The sequence below is a fragment of the Eleginops maclovinus genome, chromosome 11 (genome assembly GCF_036324505.1).
Source record: "Eleginops maclovinus isolate JMC-PN-2008 ecotype Puerto Natales chromosome 11, JC_Emac_rtc_rv5, whole genome shotgun sequence".
NCBI lineage: Eukaryota > Metazoa > Chordata > Actinopteri > Perciformes > Eleginopidae > Eleginops > Eleginops maclovinus.
In genome coordinates, this window is record NC_086359.1 from 18923300 (window position 1) to 18943196 (window position 19897).

Genomic DNA, 19897 nt, shown 5'->3' on the forward strand with positions numbered 1-19897 from the left:
GACCAGCAGTGACATGAAAGGTCACAAGGGTCAAAACGTGAGCTAAGTACAACTCAACGCTGAATAAGATTTATTTAGGCAACCAAAATGTAACTTTCATGAACAAACAGGGTTGAAGTGCTAAAATGAAAACAAGAACACTGTTGGTAGCAACCTGTCAATCACAAGGTAGCCACACCCTAAAGCATACACCTCTATCGTGTCATTTACAAAAATAGGACAATAAATGACCTTATGAACATCATGCTAAATGAAAGATCACTTGATCATAAATGTCTCTGAATAATGTTGGCTGAATCTGCTGAAGGTGTAAATGTCTGTATCTCTTCACAGAGCTTTCAGCCGGTAATATTTTTCTCTCAATCTTTCTTCCTTTACACCCTCCTTAGTTAGCTGACTTTCTCTCTCAAGATTTAAAAGCTTTTCAGGGCCTGGAGGTATTAGATTAAAGTGTAAAGTGGATTCCTTGGCGAATCGATTGGAGGTGTAACTGTCCCAGGGCTTCTCAGATATTGCAGTCTAATGCGTTAGACGCTGCACACCCCCACAGGTGTTGTTCTTCTGGCTGACGAGGCCTTGGTCAGGTTAATGTTAGGCAGAGATATTGGAAATGATCTAATGTAATATCAAGATGGTTATAGTAAAATATGGGACTGCAACTTGAATTTGTTGTAAAATATGAAACTAAAAATCTCCTTAGGAAATGTTCATTACTTCTGACCGCTGCCTTTTAAAGAGGACATATTCTGCTCATTCTCAGGTTTATATTTGTATTTTGTGCCTCCCGGGACATGTCTCCATGCTTTAATGTTCAAAAGCTCTTTATTTTTCTCATACAGCATGTGCTGTCTGCTCTGATTGGTAAGCTGGCCGGCTCTGTTGTGATTGGTCAACCGCTTAGAGATGCCATTCCCCTTAGCATATCACATACAATGTGTTGGAGTGCTAGCCAATAGAAGCTCAAGTGTTACATAGTGATGTCATAATGTTACAAAGGAGTCAAATGGAGGCGTTTCAGGCATGTGGGAGAGATGTTATCCTTTGCAGACCATTTACATGCACAAAAGCCTATATGACACGCTACAGGAAAGGGACAACTCCAAAAGGCATATAGGGCTCCTTTAATTTATTATGCATAGAGACTTGTTTGTGTTTGTGCCGCTGCCCCTTCAGAAAACAACATTTTTATGATGTTTTTTTTTCCACTGCAAGTGCATGTTCCGTTAAATGAGCAAAGTTGCAGACGTTTGCGAACCAATCAATTTCCAGTCCAAGAAGTGACTGCATCATCAGAAATGGCAGAAAGTAAGCTTACAGTAGAAGCATGAAGGCTTAATTGAAAATAAAGTGCTCATAATAGCAGTGTCGTCCTCCTCCCCCCCACACGTTCCCGTCTGCCCCCCTCCCTCCTTTTCTTCTATTTACTACCACCTTTTAAGCACATCTATCATCAGCCCAATCAATTTGAACCGTTATTCAAGTGTAGCTACCCTTCAGAGGGTCATCCCTTATCAGATCTCTTTCCAAAAGCTGTCTCGTTGGTTCTCCCAACTGTCTGGACATTAATTAATGTATCCTTATTCTTCCAGCTCAACAAAAAAGTAAAAGGACTCCTGCAATTGAAGCCGTCAATCTACGAGAAGTAAGTTTCTCAGATTATCTTATTTTGTTGCATGTGTGTGGGGAGGAGTTAGGCTGATGTTGTTTAAATGGTGTAATATCATCAGAATGATTGTTTGGCAGAGATCCGATTATGTCAATTTCTGATATCTGCATGATCTTTCCGGAGTGTTTTGTCAATATTTGACGATGAACAGTCACGAGAGTTTCCCTGACTGTGATTTGTTCAGCAGGAGGGAAATGTTTTGTGCAGGCAATGCAAAAAAACTACCAAGTAATTGCTTTTCCTGCAGTAGTTTCTCCCTGTGTACAATCCATAAAGCTTCCTGATTGGCATTGATAACTGCATTTATAAATAATCACCATCCTGATACTGCACTGATTTATGCACACACAGCATAAGAGACTGTCGTGGATCCGAGACTTTAACACTCACAACATTAATCAATAGAAACTCATTACGACACGGACACAGAGAAATGGATGAGGTTAAATATTATATTGTTGCGTAACAAGCATAATACTGTGAAAACACCACGTTGCTTCCAGCAGTCAAACGCGTGGGGTCTCCCACGTTACAGAGGGTTCATGTCGTTTATATAGGAAGCTTCCTTCATTCAACGCACGCATACATTCCAATCCTCAAACTTCAGCCTGCTCAGTGAACATAGAAATAGACGTAGACTTCTGTCTTTTGACCTTGGGAGGCGACAGGTCAGTCTTAATGTCCTTTAAGGTAAAACATGTCAAAGATGTTTGAGGAATTGCAGAACAGATGCTGAACATATTTAGACCCTTGCTTGGAGAAACGTTGGGAATAACATTAGAACTATATAACTTAGATTGCATTAACAAGACCAGTTTCATTGGGCTGGACAGTGTTCAGGTTGTGTGAGGGCACAGAGACAGCTCCTCTCACACAGATTGAATTGTAGGAGCTAAATGTGTTTAACAGTTTATTTGGTGAGTGCATGGAATAAATCCAATTCTGCTACTCGGCAAGAAGAGACCAAGTACAAAGGATTCTCAGGAAAATATGGAGACAGATGTGTCCAGTTGTTATTAAGAATTTTACTCATTTCACAGATGCATAAAATACATTATAACCAAAGGTGGGAAAAGTAACAATACTGTAAAAAATACTCTGTTAATTTAAAATGGTACTTTGTATTTAAGTATGACCAGGAAAATGTACTTCAAGTATAAGGAGTAGTACCCGTTGCAGAAAAACTTTATATTTGAGAAGCTTTAAAATGTTTCATTCACAATTTTTTTTTACTTAAACAGTACCGGTAATAGCGGTTCTGAAAAGGTGAGTTTTGATTTCTGATTTGAACATGGTGAGATTGTTGCAGTCGAGGCTCTGTCTCAGAATAATTGTTAAAGGTCTACTTAAATGTATTGTTGGATAGTTTAATCTACATCAAACATCATACTTCTTCAAATGGCGGTGTAAAAGTCTGGATCTATAAAGTAAATGTAGTTTGTAAAAAGTACAATGTATACATTATATTTGCAGGAGGGTAGAAGTTTAGTGGCAGTGGCACAGTAAAATAAATATACAAATAAATTACAACTACCAGAAAAGTGTACTTTAGTAGAGTACTTGTACTTTAGTAAATGTACTTTGTTACTTTTCATCATTGATTATATCAAAAAGGAATTCATGACAAACCCAAACACAATGATGTGCTTGCTAATTTCCTTATTATGAACAGGAATGCATCTGTATATTACACTTAACCCTGTTTATAGGTGACATTTATGTATAACTAATTAGTTAATAAAATACCAGTGTGCATTTAATGTCTGTTAAATCCAAAAATGTTGATATACGGCTGAAAAAATGTTACCTTACTCACTGGTACCTAACATGATCATAACTTCCTTAGTATATAATATTTAAAAACTGAATTCATCCACTTTTTTTATGTCATGTGAAATCCCACCCCTTTCCTGTAAAGAAGGAAAAATAATCATTAATAGTTGTCGACTCCTCCTCCTGAGGTGTGTTAAACATTTCCTCCAATCAGGTTTGAGATGATGATCAGCTGATCGACAGAGCAACTTAGAGCTATGGTGTTCAAATGTGTCAGTTTCCAAACATGTTCCACTTCCAAAGGTTGTTAAGTTCAGAATTCAGAGAAAAAGAATGTTTTGGGTTTTTTTGCTAAAAATCTCAGAAATTCTGAGAAACAAAGTCAGAATAATATATGGATACCTCCAATTATATTTAAGTACAGTACTTGAGTAAATATACATTCCACCACTGACTATCAGTTAAGTAGGTGTTAGAATAAGCCCTTAGATATACATGGGGAGTCTTCCATATAGTCCGCCATGCATCAGCATGTTTCTACAATAGCCCCAAATGGACAAATGAAACTCTGGAGGAAGGCCAGCGTAGGTTTCAAACACACTTTGAAAGGGGGGGCTGAGCGGAGGCGTTTCAGTTGGTTTGGTTTGCAACCTCACTGCTGGCTACTGCCCCCTAAATCCCTCATATTGGCCCTTAGATAGATAGTGGTAGGTACAAAGCACAACATCTACACCCACTCATAACTCAGTCATATCAGCCTCACCGTGCACCGCCACAGCTGTAAGCTCATGCTTACTCGGCTCGATCCTAGCAGTCTTCTCTTATATTAACGCCTGTTAAAATGTGGGAGCAAACAAACTGCTCTTCAGACCCCTTCCTCTGAATTTCCCTCAGCAGCACTTGTTAATATAGTTTAGGTATAATTTGTCTGATGGGACTTTTATGATCTCAAGCCTCTTTCATCTGTCCAAAAAACTATATAAGAATTTATTTTCTGCTGGTTAACAATCAGTGGTGGCTGCCAGGGACGTCAGCAGAGCCTCCTGGATGTAGAAGTGTGCCAAGAGCATTATATCAGGCTTTACTAGACAAGTTGAGTTATTGTTCACAGAACAAAGTCAGTGCTAAGTCTAGACAGTAACCATCCATGTCCAAAAGACAGAAGCCACTGAGGAACAATCAGTTACTTTCCACTCTGGATCAGGAACATTTTAATAAAAAGAGATGTCCAGGACAGTTTGACTGATTATTGATTCATCCCCATCATCCCATTTCCTCCCCAGCAGCCGCAGAAAAAGACTCCTCACATCCTTTGTGGTCGGAGCACCAACATCGATTCTGTCACAGGGCAACATTACTTTTTCTTAAGCAACACAAGTAAGCCTCATGCACCCAAATCAGCTATTTCAAATTAAACAAATACATTTAATGATTGATAACACGGACCAGTGTATCACGAGATTATATGCATGCAAGATGTGGCAGCGAGCTGCTCAGCTGGTTTGTGTTTTCCCTTTAAAATGATTATTAAACTCACTAATTTCATCTCCATAGACAGATGCTCAGAAAACAGCTTGGCTTCATAACGTTAGATTCTGCTGTCTAATTGTCTTCTTCTTCTTTTTTAAACCAAGGAAAATATTTACATTTATGTGATAATGGGATATCTTTATGACAGTTCTGTGACGGCTATTTTTATATTCTTAATGACATTGTTAGAACAATTAATTAACACTAAGACAGATATATTCATTCTTATAGGAGTGTGTAATGTTTTAGTTGATATGAAACATCTTTCTTTGATCTTGAGATCATCTGTTCCCATCCTAGCGATAGCGCCAAGATTAGAAATTTGCTAATGATATGCTGCTATGGCTCAGCAGCATATGGCAATCACTGGATTGTTATGCTGCTTTTTCTATAGCTTCTATGTCATGTGACCCAGTGACCACAAATCAGTGCAACATTTTATTACCTGACTAAACAAGGCCAGTGATCAGTGTATGTCGCTGAACCATAGCGTTATACCATTAGCCACTATAAGTTCTCAACGTCAATCCCTTTGTTTCCATCTGTTTAGAAGGGCAAAGCCATAGATAAGAACACCATTAGCAAAACATTTGTATTCAAAGCCATTAGTAAACATTAACATCATTTGTAGTATACCTCCCAAATTTTCATCAGCATTTGAGCATATTTATTGTGCGCCAGTTATCATGCAGATCCTAGCATTGAGCTCAAGGCTTTGTTATTGTAATTATTAAGACTTTCAAATGATTCCTTCTTAGAACAACTCATACTGAATGTGTGATGGAGGGTCACATGCGCAGAGTTCATTGTATTCTGCAATTTTCTTGATTTAATAATCATACCTTTTTTATTTCTTTATATAATCATTATTAGACTTTTTATGCATTATTGTTTTTGTTAAACTCATGCCAATAAAGCATAAAAAGAGAACAAAAATCTTTTAATTATGCAACTTTTACACTGCATAAAAAGGCTGACTATAAAACAACACTAAATAGAAACCCAGGGATAAAGTTCTTACTGATCTAGACAGATGCAATTCATCTTATAACAAGATTGAAACCAGAAACCGACATGTAATTTGTGATGTGTGAGAGGACCATGTGAGAATTTACTACAGTGTCCTGAATCTGCCTGAGAAACATTATCCCCACCCTTGTAAACACACACACACACACACACACACACACACACACACACACACACACACACACACACACACACACACACACACACACACACACACACACACACACACACACACACACACACACACACACACTCACACACACACACACACACACACACACACACACACACACACACACACACACACACACACACACACACACACACATTGAGAGAAATACAGCAGCAGCAGTTGTGTGGAGCAGATTGTGTAGAAGATATTAAAGCAGAGTGATAGCTGGCTGAGCTGGCTTCCCCCTGCAGACAGTGCAACACCAATCGGCTCTCAATGAATCTCAAACATTGATCCTGTGGAGGTATTGATATGACTACAGCCACTGTACTGTATTATTCACATTTCAAACAAATTTACAGAAGAAACTGATAATTCTGCTTGCAAATGAAGCTGCCCTATGTCTTCATATCATCATATCTTTACATAAGCAAGCTGATCTAACTGGAGTCAGCAGTCATCTCAAGCTCTATCCATGTGTCTCTCTTTAATTCACTCTCACATTCTCCATATCAAGTCAGTTTGATTGAGTATCTTTTGCTCTCTTGTGTGCTCAGCAACCACCCTCCTCACCGCCCCACACACACACACACACACACACACACACACAAACACACACACTCACCCAAACCTGCCTGTATGCGGCTGCCCGCTTCATGAAACACTATGCATGAGGCGACCGGTACTCTGGATTCTTCTGACTGTTCATTTTGAGGTAAGCACACTCCTTGCTGGACTGTATGGCGCGTTGGTCAGTATCATGCATTTTACGGACCCAGAGGGACCCTAAGTGATAGTAAAATGGTCTCACTACATCTATGGCTCCATTGCAGCAGTCCGACCAGCACTGTTGGCACTTAATGCAAGTCGAATTACTATATCCTCTTGTCTAGTGTGGTAAAATCTGTCTGCTGTTGCAGTCTGAGGTAGGTATGCCGCCGATACACTGCTGTTGATACTTGATGTGCAGTTTCCTTAAATGAACAGTTGGCCCAGCATGTGCTTCAATATGTTTTTGATGTCAAAAAAGTAGATTGAGGTATTTATTCTTACTCAGATGGACAGAAATTAATGTTGTTTTTGTTTTCTTCTTCTTGGTTGTTAGTACAAGGCATTTAGACTTGATATGCACTTCTAACTTTTGGCTGTGTTGTGTTCAATTTGTTAAGTGGATAGTCTCCTTGTGTATTCCCAGCAGCTGTAAAACTGTTTGGAGAGAAGTGTACATTTTGCTGTCACCGTGTGACAGTTTATTGCTTTCATTTTGGATCAAGATCAACAGATCTGCTGACTCAAGAGCTGCACCAACCGAACTTAGGGAGAGGAGAATTGGGTCTTTTGATAGTTCTAGCTTGAAGTCCAGTGATTCAGAGATTATTCGGAAGTTGCGCGCTCCTGATCCAAATGATGAAAATCTTTCACTACAATATTTCAGGGACAAAGGGCATCTTGGACATGTCATACATGACAAAGTATCAGAGTTCAGGGCCTTGAATCTCTAGTTTCAGTTTTAAATGAGAATGCGTTCTTGGTTCGAGCTGACTATGACCAACATCATCGCACCAGACTGAATTTAACGACTGGACCTCGAAAACCTCTAACATTTCTCCCTGAAGTTCATATTCGCTGTTTTTGGAGGTACCTGCACTTCAACTTGCTTCTTCCCCGATGCTGATATGTGTCCCCTTGAGATTCACATAATACACAACCCTGAGTGACACTGCCACGCCTGAGAATTAACATGTTGTTGCCTGTCATTGAGGATCGTCTAACAGCATTTGTACTTCTCAATCAAATAACTGTCTCTGCTTCGATCTAGTGTCCCCTCCGTCAGAGTGCGAGGTGGACGGGCTCCCCAGTGGTTACGGATCCAGGGACTCCATCCTCAGGCCAGGAGCGAAGAAGGACTGGAAAAGACGAAGGCGTGGACAACTAAAGCGGATTGACAGGTAAGCTCAGCCATTATGGTTGCTTCTTTCTATGCATCCATGACTAAGACACTTGTGCAGTCGAAGTGTTCAAAATGTCGGTAGACTGGTGTTTCATCTGCTGTTACATTTACTCAGTGTCAGCAGTGTCAGTGGGGAAGCCATTTAATGCCTCATGTGCAGCTAATAGTCTTGCTGTTTAGGGCTGTGTTTGCTGTCAGACAGGAGTTGTGGTCAGTATGAAACCAATGTACTCCTGTGGTTGCTGATGCTTCAGCTGCAGCAGCTGGGACCTAGTCCACACCAGCCCCACTGAGGCTGGGAAAGGGAAACAGCAGCCTTCATTCGGACTGGGAGGAGGTTCAAGCATGCGCTGCTCCACCCTACTCGGCATCCTCACGGGGGTGCTTCTCTACTTGGTGCTGGGAGCCGTGGTGTTCCGTGCTTTAGAGGCTCCACGAGAGGAGGGCAAGCACAATCAGCTGCAGGACACGCGTCGCGACTTCCTGTTGAACTTCACATGCATGGGCCCAGAAGACCTACAGAACCTCATAGAGGTAAATTACAGCCCATTACAAGAGCCAGTTAATGTCCAGTTTAAATATTGTCAAAGTGTTAAAAAAAAGCTCCTATGCAATATTTCAAGAACAGCTGTGCCGCTGTTCTTTCATTTTCCTGTGGGAGGGGCATCTTGATTAAAAATGTATCCGGAGTCTAAATAAGGGCATATTAGTGGCACACCACATCCATAATTGTTTCAATATCGTGCTACATAAAACTATGGTTCCAAACTCTTTTTGGGCATGTGACCCCTTTAAAAAAGCAATATATGTGGAGTCGTCACAAGTTATGGCCTGTTGTATGTAGTATGAACATATCAGTATTTCTCAAAATAAGATACTTTTTTTTATTTTAACACTTAGTTCATCTTGTGAACTTGTCTTGTAACCTTGAGGGGGTCTTGACCCCTATATTCAGGGATGTCCACAAAACCGGGCTGGTTCACGAGTTCCCCAAGCAACACCCCATTTGCCTTCTGTGCCTGAGCTGACCCCATGGAGTAGCCCATATACCTGCTAAAGTTAGACCACTATATCATCCAAACTTTTACTACTTAATGACAGACATGATAGTGACTCAAAATAAGAGGCAAAGTGATGCCCTCAGTTTAACACTTAAAAAAAATATCTGTTACTTTCCTTAGGTTGGCCGCAATTGAAAAGTTTTATAAATCTTTGCAAGCAATTAAAACGTTGCTTCTGTCCAAAAGGCTAAATGTCATGCCATTAATATTTAAAAGTAACTAAAGCAGACCATTTAATGGAATATCTTCGTTAACATTGTTTTTTTCTGAAACACAACAGGGTCTTAAAGACTGGCCAAATCTTGTAGGCATAAATACATTTAGGCCTGACTGCATCACTTTTTATATTCATTGGGGAACTGTTATCATATTGAATCAGTTGTGTGGGTCTTCATAGTGTCCCTTCAGATGTGTAGAGTGTTTGATTAATGATCACTGAAGCTGCGCTGTGACTCTAGAGCAGTTCAGGGACTGTGGGCCAGAAAAACAGGTGTGGTCAGAGCAGCTCTGTTCGAGCTTGTAGTGTTAGGCGCAGGGTTGGCAACCGTGCTGTAATCTTGAAATGTTTGTCCTTCAGTTCTCGTTCCAGAATGAAAGTTGTAAAAGATGTTGTGGCAACTGACATTTGCAAAGGAAGGTTAAAGGAACTGAATGACGTGATGGAAGTTAAGTAGGCCAATATTTTTATCAGGCAACGTGTTTTATGGTTCATAGAACTAATATTTAATTTATGGTTATTTTAATCCTGCTAATCTTCAAAAAGACTTTTAAAAAAGGTTTGTTAAAATATATAGAAGTTTACCAACAATTTGGAAAATAATAATAAAAAAATTGATTCAAATGTAGCTTAAAACAAGTTATATCAAAATGAAAATTGTTATTTCAAAATGCCTTTTTCATACAAGTCAAGTTTTATTCCTTAACTGCCTTAACATTAGCTTAACAAGGCTTCATATGCTACCTACCTAGCAGCTGAACTAGCTAAACAAGCTTGTGATTCTAGATTATTACTCAGTATCAAACTGGAGAGCCTGTGATAGCATTGTTAGCTAGCTCCTTTTGGCGAGAACGACAACAGGGAAAGACTCTCTATTTTGGTTCTTTCGAGAGTTGTCTCTCTCTGGGGAACATTTTGATTCAGAACACAGCAGAGGTAAATCAATGAAGAAGCTAATACTATCAGCTAACAACATGTTTTCACATTCATTAACAAAACTTACACCTAGCCTAGCTAGTTAGCAAACTAAATACTGTAAGTAGGATGTGCAGCTTTAATCAAGCAAAAATAAAGAAGGATTTTTAAATGAAATCTCTTTATAACATCAGAAAAATTCCTATGAAATGTTAAAATATTATAATTATTCATCTATTTAACATTGAGTCAACTCAAATGAGCCCCTTAAAGAGATAGAAATACACTCATAATAGGAACATAATGGGATGATTGTAATTTGTGAGGTGCTGTCAGAAAGAAACAACAAGCTGAAGTATTATTACTCATGAGTGAAGCAGGCAGCTGTGATAAAGTAATTCTTCAGATGTTGTTCTGCTAAACAATTAGCTCTGTGGGTCAGGTTTCACTGAACCAATGTCAGCTGACGTTTCAACAACTCCTCAAAACAAAAGTTATTTCCTAACCAAAATTTGTTCTCATGTTGATTAATGTGAGATGTCACACACAAAGACATGCCACTCTTGGCTATGAATGTAATTGATCTTGTGTATTGAAGTACTCATGGCGACATGTGGTTATTGTATCTGTAGTCAGGTATGTCTGTATATGGACATTCAAAGCAAGTTTGCTCATTTTTGCTGAGTATTTACCAATACAATTATATTGCCTGTGCTGATTTATGGTATTACAGCACTGAAATAGGCATAGAACATCCTTGTATTTTCTGGCTCCACTCAAATTCTCGATTCTGATGCAAAAACTACACAGAAGCTGTCAAGCACATTAGTTAACCTCTTATTTTAGCCTTTGACCTTGAATTATAAAAACAGTTTTTTACTGCTGACTTCCCATAAAGAAGCAAACTTTTCCCTCCAGAGGGAGTTTTTCTCCCAAACAATCCATCCCTGCCTGAAATGCCTTAATGGACTACTTTGTTCACTTTCGTAACATAGTGAGATCACTATATGTAGCACTCACTCACACTTCTATTGGCTAGCGCTCCAACACATTGTACGTGATAGGCTAAGGGGCGGGACAGCTCTAAGCACTTGACCAATCACAGCAGATCAAGCCAGCTAACCAATCAGAGCAGACTGGGCTCTGGTTTCAGAAAGAGGGTGAAAAGAACAGCCAGCACAGGCAGTCTGAAAAAATAAAGCCCAATCTGGACATTAAAACATGGAGACATGTCACAGTAGAGGCTACAAATACAAATATGAAACCTGAAAATGAGCATAATTTGGCCCCTTTAAGCATGAATCGGTCAGGATTATCGAGTGAAGCTATTTTCTCCAGTTTAAAATGTGCTTTGATAGTTTGGGGAACCATTTGCCATGCTCGCACTATTCAAGCAGCTTTACAGATTTTAATAAATTAAAAACTGGCATAATTTTATAAAATGATCGGGGACAGACATATGTATAGGCGTCAGTTCAAACAGGCTCAGTTCTGTCTCTATGATAATCAACATCCAATATATTAATATAATCATAAGTCATAATGTCTGCAGAGTTCAGTTAAATAACAACTTCTTCATACTCACTTATAAATTCAGAGTAAAAAAAACGTCTTCAACTACCAACTGACACAAAGCAGATAATTATATGGGGAATTAGATTATCTGTGGCGGCAGGGGTTCGATACACTCGCGACAGAATGGAGCCGTCACAGTTTTACATCACCAAACACTTCTTTGCCACTAACTCCCTGCAGCTGATGCCATGACAATGCATTTTTTTTTACAGCATTTTAAACATAATGGCAGACAATTGGATAATAAAAATAAACTTGTACTTGTGTGTGTCTTTGAATCTTTGGTAACATTTTCTATGACACCCAGGTCTGTAAAGCATTATTAACATAGTTATAATGCATTGTATTATAATTATGCAGTGCTATAAGCATATTTTAACACATTATGTATGTTAATAATGCATTATATACATAGCTGTCATGAAAAATGTTCCAAAAAAGTCAGAAATGATGTATACACTTTTAATCGAATCATTGGATAATTGAGAGGTTTGTAAGGTTTTGCTTTTGTTATTATCTGATTAAATTTCAATTACTTCTCCACCGTCATATCACAGGAAGTAGTGGAGGCCGTTGGTGCTGGTGTGGATCCCAGCAGCAACCTCACCTTTGTCAGCCAGTGGGATCTGGCCAGTGCCTTCTTCTTCTCAGGAACCATCATCACAACCATTGGTGGGTGTCCAATAGGAGCATTAAGATACAATTCTGAATTAATATTCAATGGAATCGTAATCTTCCACCTCTGACCCCCACATGTTCAGGCTTTGGAAACATCTCCCCCAAGACAGAAGGAGGGCAGCTGTTTTGTATTTTCTACGCCCTGGTTGGAATTCCGTTGTTTGGTATCCTGCTCGCTGGAGTCGGAGACCATCTTGGTACTGGGTTGAGGAAAGCTATTGGCAAAATAGAGACTCTCTTCCGGGTCAGACCCTCAACCCTCATTTGCTTGCACTGTACATGTACTCTCCTTTACTTGCCTCATCCCACTTGTTTTTTACCCTACTGACAGAAATGGCGAGTAAGCCCGACCATCGTACGAGTGATCTCAGCCGTGCTCTCCATCCTGCTGGGATGCCTGCTCTTCGTTGCATTGCCTATATTTGTTTTCCAAGAGGTGGAGAGGTGGACTCTCCTGGAGTCGGCCTACTTTGTGGTTATCACCCTGACGACGGTGGGGTTTGGAGATTATGTTGCAGGTACACAACCATCCACAGTTTTCTTTTTAGCTACCAGTGGTGTGCACCGTCTCTCTGAGGGAAAGGGTGAGCATGTTAAAATACAAAACATATAATTTATGTTCCCATTTTAAAATAATGCATAATTATACACTCTCTGAAACCAAATAATATTTATCACTGTTCACAAAAAATAATCTGCGTTCAAGTGAGAGAGAAAAGGAGAGAGAAGATGCAGAAAATGCTGGTCCCAGAAATGTTTGTCATTTAAAAATTAGATAACGATATAATATTAATATTGCAATGTTGAAATGATACCTCACAGGAGTCTTGTCAGAAATGTGTTAACTCAAAAGCAGCACATTACGCAGAAGTGTTAAAGGACACTTATTAAACTACTGGATTAGTATTATTGATAAATTGACATGAATGGACATTTCGATATTGTATATACTGTTGTATTTGTTAGTTCAAAACATTCAGAATCAGAAATTCTTTATTTGTCCTACAGCGAGGGAATTAAATTGTGAACGGATCATTTACAGTGCAGATAAAGGGCAATATAAAATGAGAAGACTTACATATTAAAAAAGAGGCAAACACATCTCAGTAAAAGCAAACCAAATAAGTACATATCCATGGTAAATTAAACAGTAGCAACATTGTAAAAGTAGCAATACAGCAATAACTAACAATACATTTAAAAAAGTACATTACACATAGAAATGTTATTTCACAACCGTGGTAGTACATTAGAGAACAGTAGTCAAGTAATAGCGGTGATAACAATAATACATTTCAAAATAAAGAATATACCTTATATATATATTGTACAACATTATGTTTACTGGCCGTAAATAAAACTGTCAAATGTAGGAAAGTTAAAAGTAGGGAACTGTTGAGGGGACTTTTTTATTGCAGGCTAAGTCCGCCCATGCCCTTCCTGGAAGAGGCTAGGGTTTATTTTTGCCCTGAGGTCACGTCAGAAAAGGACTTGAACTGACTAGGGCCCAACAGAGGCCAAGGTGCGTCAAAGTGTCAATACTCTTTAAATGAAAAAATGTAATCCAACAATAAGTGTCTTGTCATCAATGGACATACTTTAATGCACAGAGATCAATATGAATTTATCAGTGACATTTCTGTGTTTGGAAAATGCAGCTGAAGTGAAAATTTGTTTAAATCTTACTTAAGATATTTTTGCTTTTTCAATGAATTCATCGACCTGTAGATGAGAAGACTTAATTAGCAATCTGTAAATATATGATTGTCAGTTGTAATGCATTAAGTTCACTTAGCACAGACCATTTTCATTTCCCTAATAAATTATTCACGGGGATGAGATTCATTATTCATGATCTAATATGCTATATAGTGTCTCTTTTGTTAAATGTTTACTTGGATGGATGAATATGTTGCGTTTACACACTGCTACTGTATACTTCTTAAAGGGGATTCTGGAAATGAGGGAAGCGACCACTGGTACAAGCCTTTGGTGTGGTTCTGGATCTTGCTGGGTCTAGCCTACTTTGCCTCTATCCTGTCTATGATTGGTAACTGGCTTCGGGTTCTATCTAAGAAAACCAGAGCTGAGGTACTACCCTCCTCATGTAAAGATTTTTTTATTACGTCTCTTCCAATTTCCTTTACATCATCCCTGCTTCTATCCTCATTTCTCAGATGGAAGAGCTTCGAGCCCATGCAACGGATTGGACTCAAAACATCCAGAACATGTCGGTGGACTTTCGCATTGCAGGAAAAATCGATGACCCCTTCAAGCGGCGTCGACGAAAGCGCCGCCACGGCCCTCGAAGCCAGGGTCACAGTGTGTCAGCTAACGGGGCCCCCGAAGGAAAAGGGGAGCAGCGTGAGAGTCACACAGAGTCCGGATCTTACTCTTCCTCATCTTGCTCTAATGAATCAGCGTCTGAATCAGAATCAGACTCTCAGGCTACTCAGACGGATCGAGTGCCCGAAGAAAAAACTGCAACAGAGCTTAAAGAGGAGGAGGCTCTTCCGGATCCCCACCTGTCTCAGCCTCTGGACTACTTTGGGGAGAACCTGGCCTTTATCGATGAGTCTTCAGATGCCCAGAGTGGGAAACTACACTTGGATCCTCTGATTGATACTTCAAAACCTGACTCTGCACGCCATCGTCCGCCCAGGAGGAGACGCCAAAGAAGACCTGTTCCCCAGAGAAGCCCCAAAATCAACCGCTCCACAAACCCTGACAAGATGGAGCCCAATGGAAAACCAGTTCCAGCTGTGCCAGTGAAGCCTCAGGATTGAAGCTGATAACAGGTGTTCACACAAGTATCACCCTGAGAGATATGAGAGAGTAGTTCTCAATGTAGCCATTTATGTGTGTATATGTACTGCTTACTTACAGACACCTAAAATTAATTGCTGGAGATGCCTTAGCCACTTGTGGTTTGCTTTTAATGCATGCGAGTGTGTATGCCTCAGTCAGAGATGATGATTTTTATGCCAATGTTCCCATTACTTTCTGAGGAGTTACTGCTCTCTACTGGGCCAACACAGAAATGCACTTCTACCCCTCTCCACATGAGGGTTCCCACCTTTTACTAATCCAGAAACAAGAAAGAGCAAGCAGACCAGGTGTGTCAACAGCGTTGTGGAGCTCCAGGTAGCTTTGGTCTGAGACAATAACTCTTTAATCCTGCCAACCATTAAACGGGTACTCAAACAGGCTCTTGACCATTTTTGGTATGTAACAAAACTTTTTTAATTCTGTGTACAACGATTAAATTATGATGGCCAAACGCATTAATCCTTCTGTACTGCATATGCAATAAAGATGTGTTTATATAAAAGAGGCTTTGTGTGTTATAAGCATGTTTATCTTTTTGTATCTTCCTAACCAATGTCCATTTTCGGGATCACAAACAAGTGACAGTGTTTTAAAACAATTCTACATTCAAAATGATCCATTTATTCAATAGGGCTAATTTTAGGATCTACTCAATTATTCTGTGCACTAATATTCCGATTTTGAAAATACTGGCATGAAAGCAGATTAGAGTTTTTACATTTCTTTATTTGATTAATTTTTAAATGATAGGAATTCACAAAAGGTCACACTTCTTCATGCTTAACTCAAAATAAAGACGTTGTTCTAAAAAGGTTTTGAGCATTTATAAAAAACGACTTTGGGAAGTTCTGGATCAATTCAGAATCGTAGGAATCTCGATTCTTATGAGTCCATTTCCCCTCCCCCTCAATGATTGGTATAGTATAACTGCTAGGCTCTGTTTCTTCCCATAAGCTTCTCTGGGAATCATGAGGTTAGCTGAACAAGCATCATCTTTTATCAACATATGTTTGGTCAACATGTCAAACAAACCTGAGATTGTGCATAATAAGGTGCATTAGGGTTTTAAATCTTTCTCCAGAGATCAAACAAACATCAACCAAACAAAGAAAACCTAAATCTGGCTACAATGTGTTCTCACTGCACCCAGCAGCATACAGTGCCTCTATATAATGAACATAGGTATAGACTGGAAAATGGTATCAGGTTTCATAGACGATTCAATAACTCATGTCAAATGATCCTGGAGGTTTTATGGTCTGTGCTGGTGAAAATGTGATGCTCACAGAATCTGTCAGTCACACTTAATTTTATAGGTTTCTAGGCTGCCATCATTATAGTGGTTCCAAGCACCAGATTCTACGGGGCCGACTGGTGAAAATGCGTTACAATACACTTCCATTAGGAGAAACGCACTGCAGTTTCATAAGCAATGCAAATAAAAAAACACAAAAGTGCCAAAACATGTGCAAATGAAGAAACTCTTTACAAACTTGACAACACTACACAACTTTGTAAACCTGAACGTCAACAAGCCCTCCAGTCCCAGCTGTGTGCATCATTTTTAATTGTCCCCGTTTCCGTTGTGTTTGGAACTTCTTGAAGTGTTTTTTATTTGCAGCATTTTGTATTTGTAGTGTTTCGTTATGTAGCACTTTTAGTAAATGCTGCCGATGTTTTGGCAAGTTGGTGAATGTTTTTCTAAATGCAGCTCATGTGTGGTCAAGATGGTAAAGAGTTTTCTTCATTTGCATGTGTATTGGCAAAACTGTGCTTTTTTATTGCAAAATATTTCAAAGTGCAGCACATTACTCCTGTTGTTGAGCTTTTGCATCTGTCGGCCTCTGTAGTTACCCCTGCAAATGACCTTGTTTGGCTAATTATGAAGAAGAATAGCTTTCTAAATTAAAGATCTGTTATTGAAATAATCAAAGCAATAATAGCAATTATTTTCTAACTGAAAGTTATTACATAGTTAAGTATTACATGATGTGGACTCTTCAGTCATGCTTACCCTGATGATAGTGCTAGAGGGAAAATAATATATTACCAATGTCATTCAAATTCATCCTCAAATCACTATAAAAGAAATATAAAGACAATCCATTAAATGGTTGCTAAGATAATTCAGAAAGAATTGTTGTCTGGCCTAAATTGGTATATCCCTAGAGAAACTCGGTTTTAAACTGATCCTAAAAAATGTAAGTTTTCTCTGGGTTTTGTACCTTGACTGAAATGGAGGCCTTCATTTGTGCACAGATAAAGAGACGAGAATGTTGTCACGTGGAAGCAAGCCTTACATGCTGCAGGATTTGAATGGCATGCATACAGTGCTGTTTTGCAGAGGTACTGTATAAATGCCCTTGAAATTGTCAATATGGGCCTTTTAGCATGTGCTGTTGCTCCTCAGTTGATCCATGTAAGTGATACGCTGCTGGAAACTGTACCTTGGTAGAGGACAAACATGGTGCAGTGTCCGCAGTTCTTTTGTTGTCTGTATGTCTGTCTTATAGAAGAAAAGCTGCTGTTCCTCCATGTCACAAAATATCAGATACATAACAATTGAAGTTTATACTAATTTATAATAAAAGCTCTTCCATTCTGGGTAAATGGATGCAGATGTTCTTGTCTTTGAACACAACCAGCAGATGGCATACACTGACATGTTTCCCTCTCTATGACAGTCCAAGTCTAACTCCCATGCATCATAGTGGTCTTATGTTGTTCTTTAGTGACCTTCTGGATGATTTTAAACTAAACAAATTGCTCTTTGCCTTTTTTTGGCAAGTGAGCAAAACGTTACGGTGGGTGAGCAAAGTGTTTTTAAAGGAGCCCAGTCATCTGCCCTTTAGAAATCTGACACTCTACTGCAAGATATGTAAAAAAGAGTAAAGGCAGCGTTCTGGCATTGCAATCAGGAAGTCAGCAGGCAGTGATGATGAGCTGTGGCAGTGGGTGACCTTTCACTGGAGGACACACACTCACTCAGCTGCTGTAACGTCATCAATGCCGCTGCTGCATATTCACTGTGCTGCCACTAGTGGGCAAATGACTGTGTCATAGTGTGTGTAGTGCTCATGTAGAACACTCACGCAGTTAAAGGGAAAATCCCATCTAATCTAGAATCCAAATATGTTATTTCTAGTGTATACCAACCTTCAGATTTGCACAAGTCTGTCTTTCAGCTGAAGTAAAAAAAAACACAAACTGCAGTTGTCTATTAAATGCAAATCAATGAGCTGCTCAATAATGGGGATATTATCTAATTGAAGAGCTGTATAGTGTCATGAAATGTGTCATTTTTCACTCAATCAAGTATGACATTATCAAGTATCGTTGTCAATATATCAAGTTTAAATTATTGTGGCCAAAACAAGTACAAAAAATAAATGTTGGGTATCAGTAATTCATCATTAACCCTATTTATTGAGCAACTTGTCTAATTTTGGGCAAACGAAATACATTTAAAATAAGAGTGCAGGTACTTTCACCTTACAAAAGGGTACAAAAGAACAGTTACACCTATGGATAGTGATATTTAAGAATATTTATTTATATGCATATCATTAAAATCAGTATCGCAACAACCTCGACTATCAATCCAAGATGATCTGATCTCCAATTTAGTGAAACAACTGTCTGTACGTGTTAACAATCACTATATTGATGCACAATGCAGTGCCCATTTTGCCCAACAAGTGAATGTTAAAACTAAAAATAAATGCAATTTGGATATGTATTAACTCTGACATTGAGCCTATTGCACCAGGACAAACTGGAGGTGAACCGCTGTTAAATCCTTAAACCCCCCCGCCCCCTCCCCCCACCACAAACACACACACACACACACACACACACACACACACACACACACACACACACACACACACACACACACACACACACACACACACACACACACACACACACACACACACTTCTACTATGCTAATGCTGATCAAGGTGTTCTAGTAAAGGTGGAGACTATCACTTGTATATCCATGACTCACTGATGCAGTGCCAGATGCTATTTGTTTATCACAAACAATGGTGTCTAGGTATGTATGAAGCCTATCAGCTGACACCTGTCTAAGGTCAGGACCTCCTGTAAGAAGCACCCAGGGGACCCCAGCTGTCTTTCACAGTATGTTTGTACTCTTCACAGCTTGAACAAATATCCACTGCCTCTACTACTCACTGTCCTGAGTAGGACTGCTGTGATGTCATGATGCACTTAATCTCCAACAAACCAAATTGTCCAAGCTTTTGAGTGAATCCAATGAAAATGCCCGGTTAGCCTCTAACAGGATGATAATGCAGACTCTGCACATGGACGATCACCAGCATTGGTGCGCGCACTCATCTTGTCAGGTGCAATGAACTGGGGCACCTGCGTCGACCAACTGCCATGCTGCCACACCTCCTTACCCATATAGCTACTCACTGATGTCCTCACTTAATATAATCCGGATATGATATGGCAAGTGTGTGTGTTTTGATT

At 39.4% G+C, this 19897-nt stretch overlaps 1 protein-coding gene across 1 annotated transcript; it reads left to right on the top strand.

Annotated features, from left to right (window-relative positions):
- The first annotated feature begins 1601 nt into the window (after positions 1 to 1601).
- LOC134872503 (potassium channel subfamily K member 4) lies at positions 1602 to 15777 on the top strand. The gene is made up of 8 exons (XM_063895840.1): positions 1602 to 1642; positions 7990 to 8119; positions 8376 to 8655; positions 12447 to 12561; positions 12651 to 12811; positions 12899 to 13121; positions 14516 to 14658; positions 14745 to 15777. Coding segments are annotated over exons 1-8 (1662 nt in total). The 5' UTR covers positions 1602 to 1641; the 3' UTR covers positions 15354 to 15777.
- The last annotated feature ends 4120 nt before the right edge of the window (positions 15778 to 19897 follow it).

What these genes read in the sequence shown, in the direction of transcription:
- LOC134872503 (XM_063895840.1), top strand. An exon ending in ACCTACAGAACCTCATAGAG is followed by an intron (nt 8,656 to 12,446) that starts GTAAATTACAGC and finishes GTCATATCACAG; the next exon opens with GAAGTAGTGGAGGCCGTTGG. An exon ending in AACCATCATCACAACCATTG is followed by an intron (nt 12,562 to 12,650) that starts GTGGGTGTCCAA and finishes CCACATGTTCAG; the next exon opens with GCTTTGGAAACATCTCCCCC.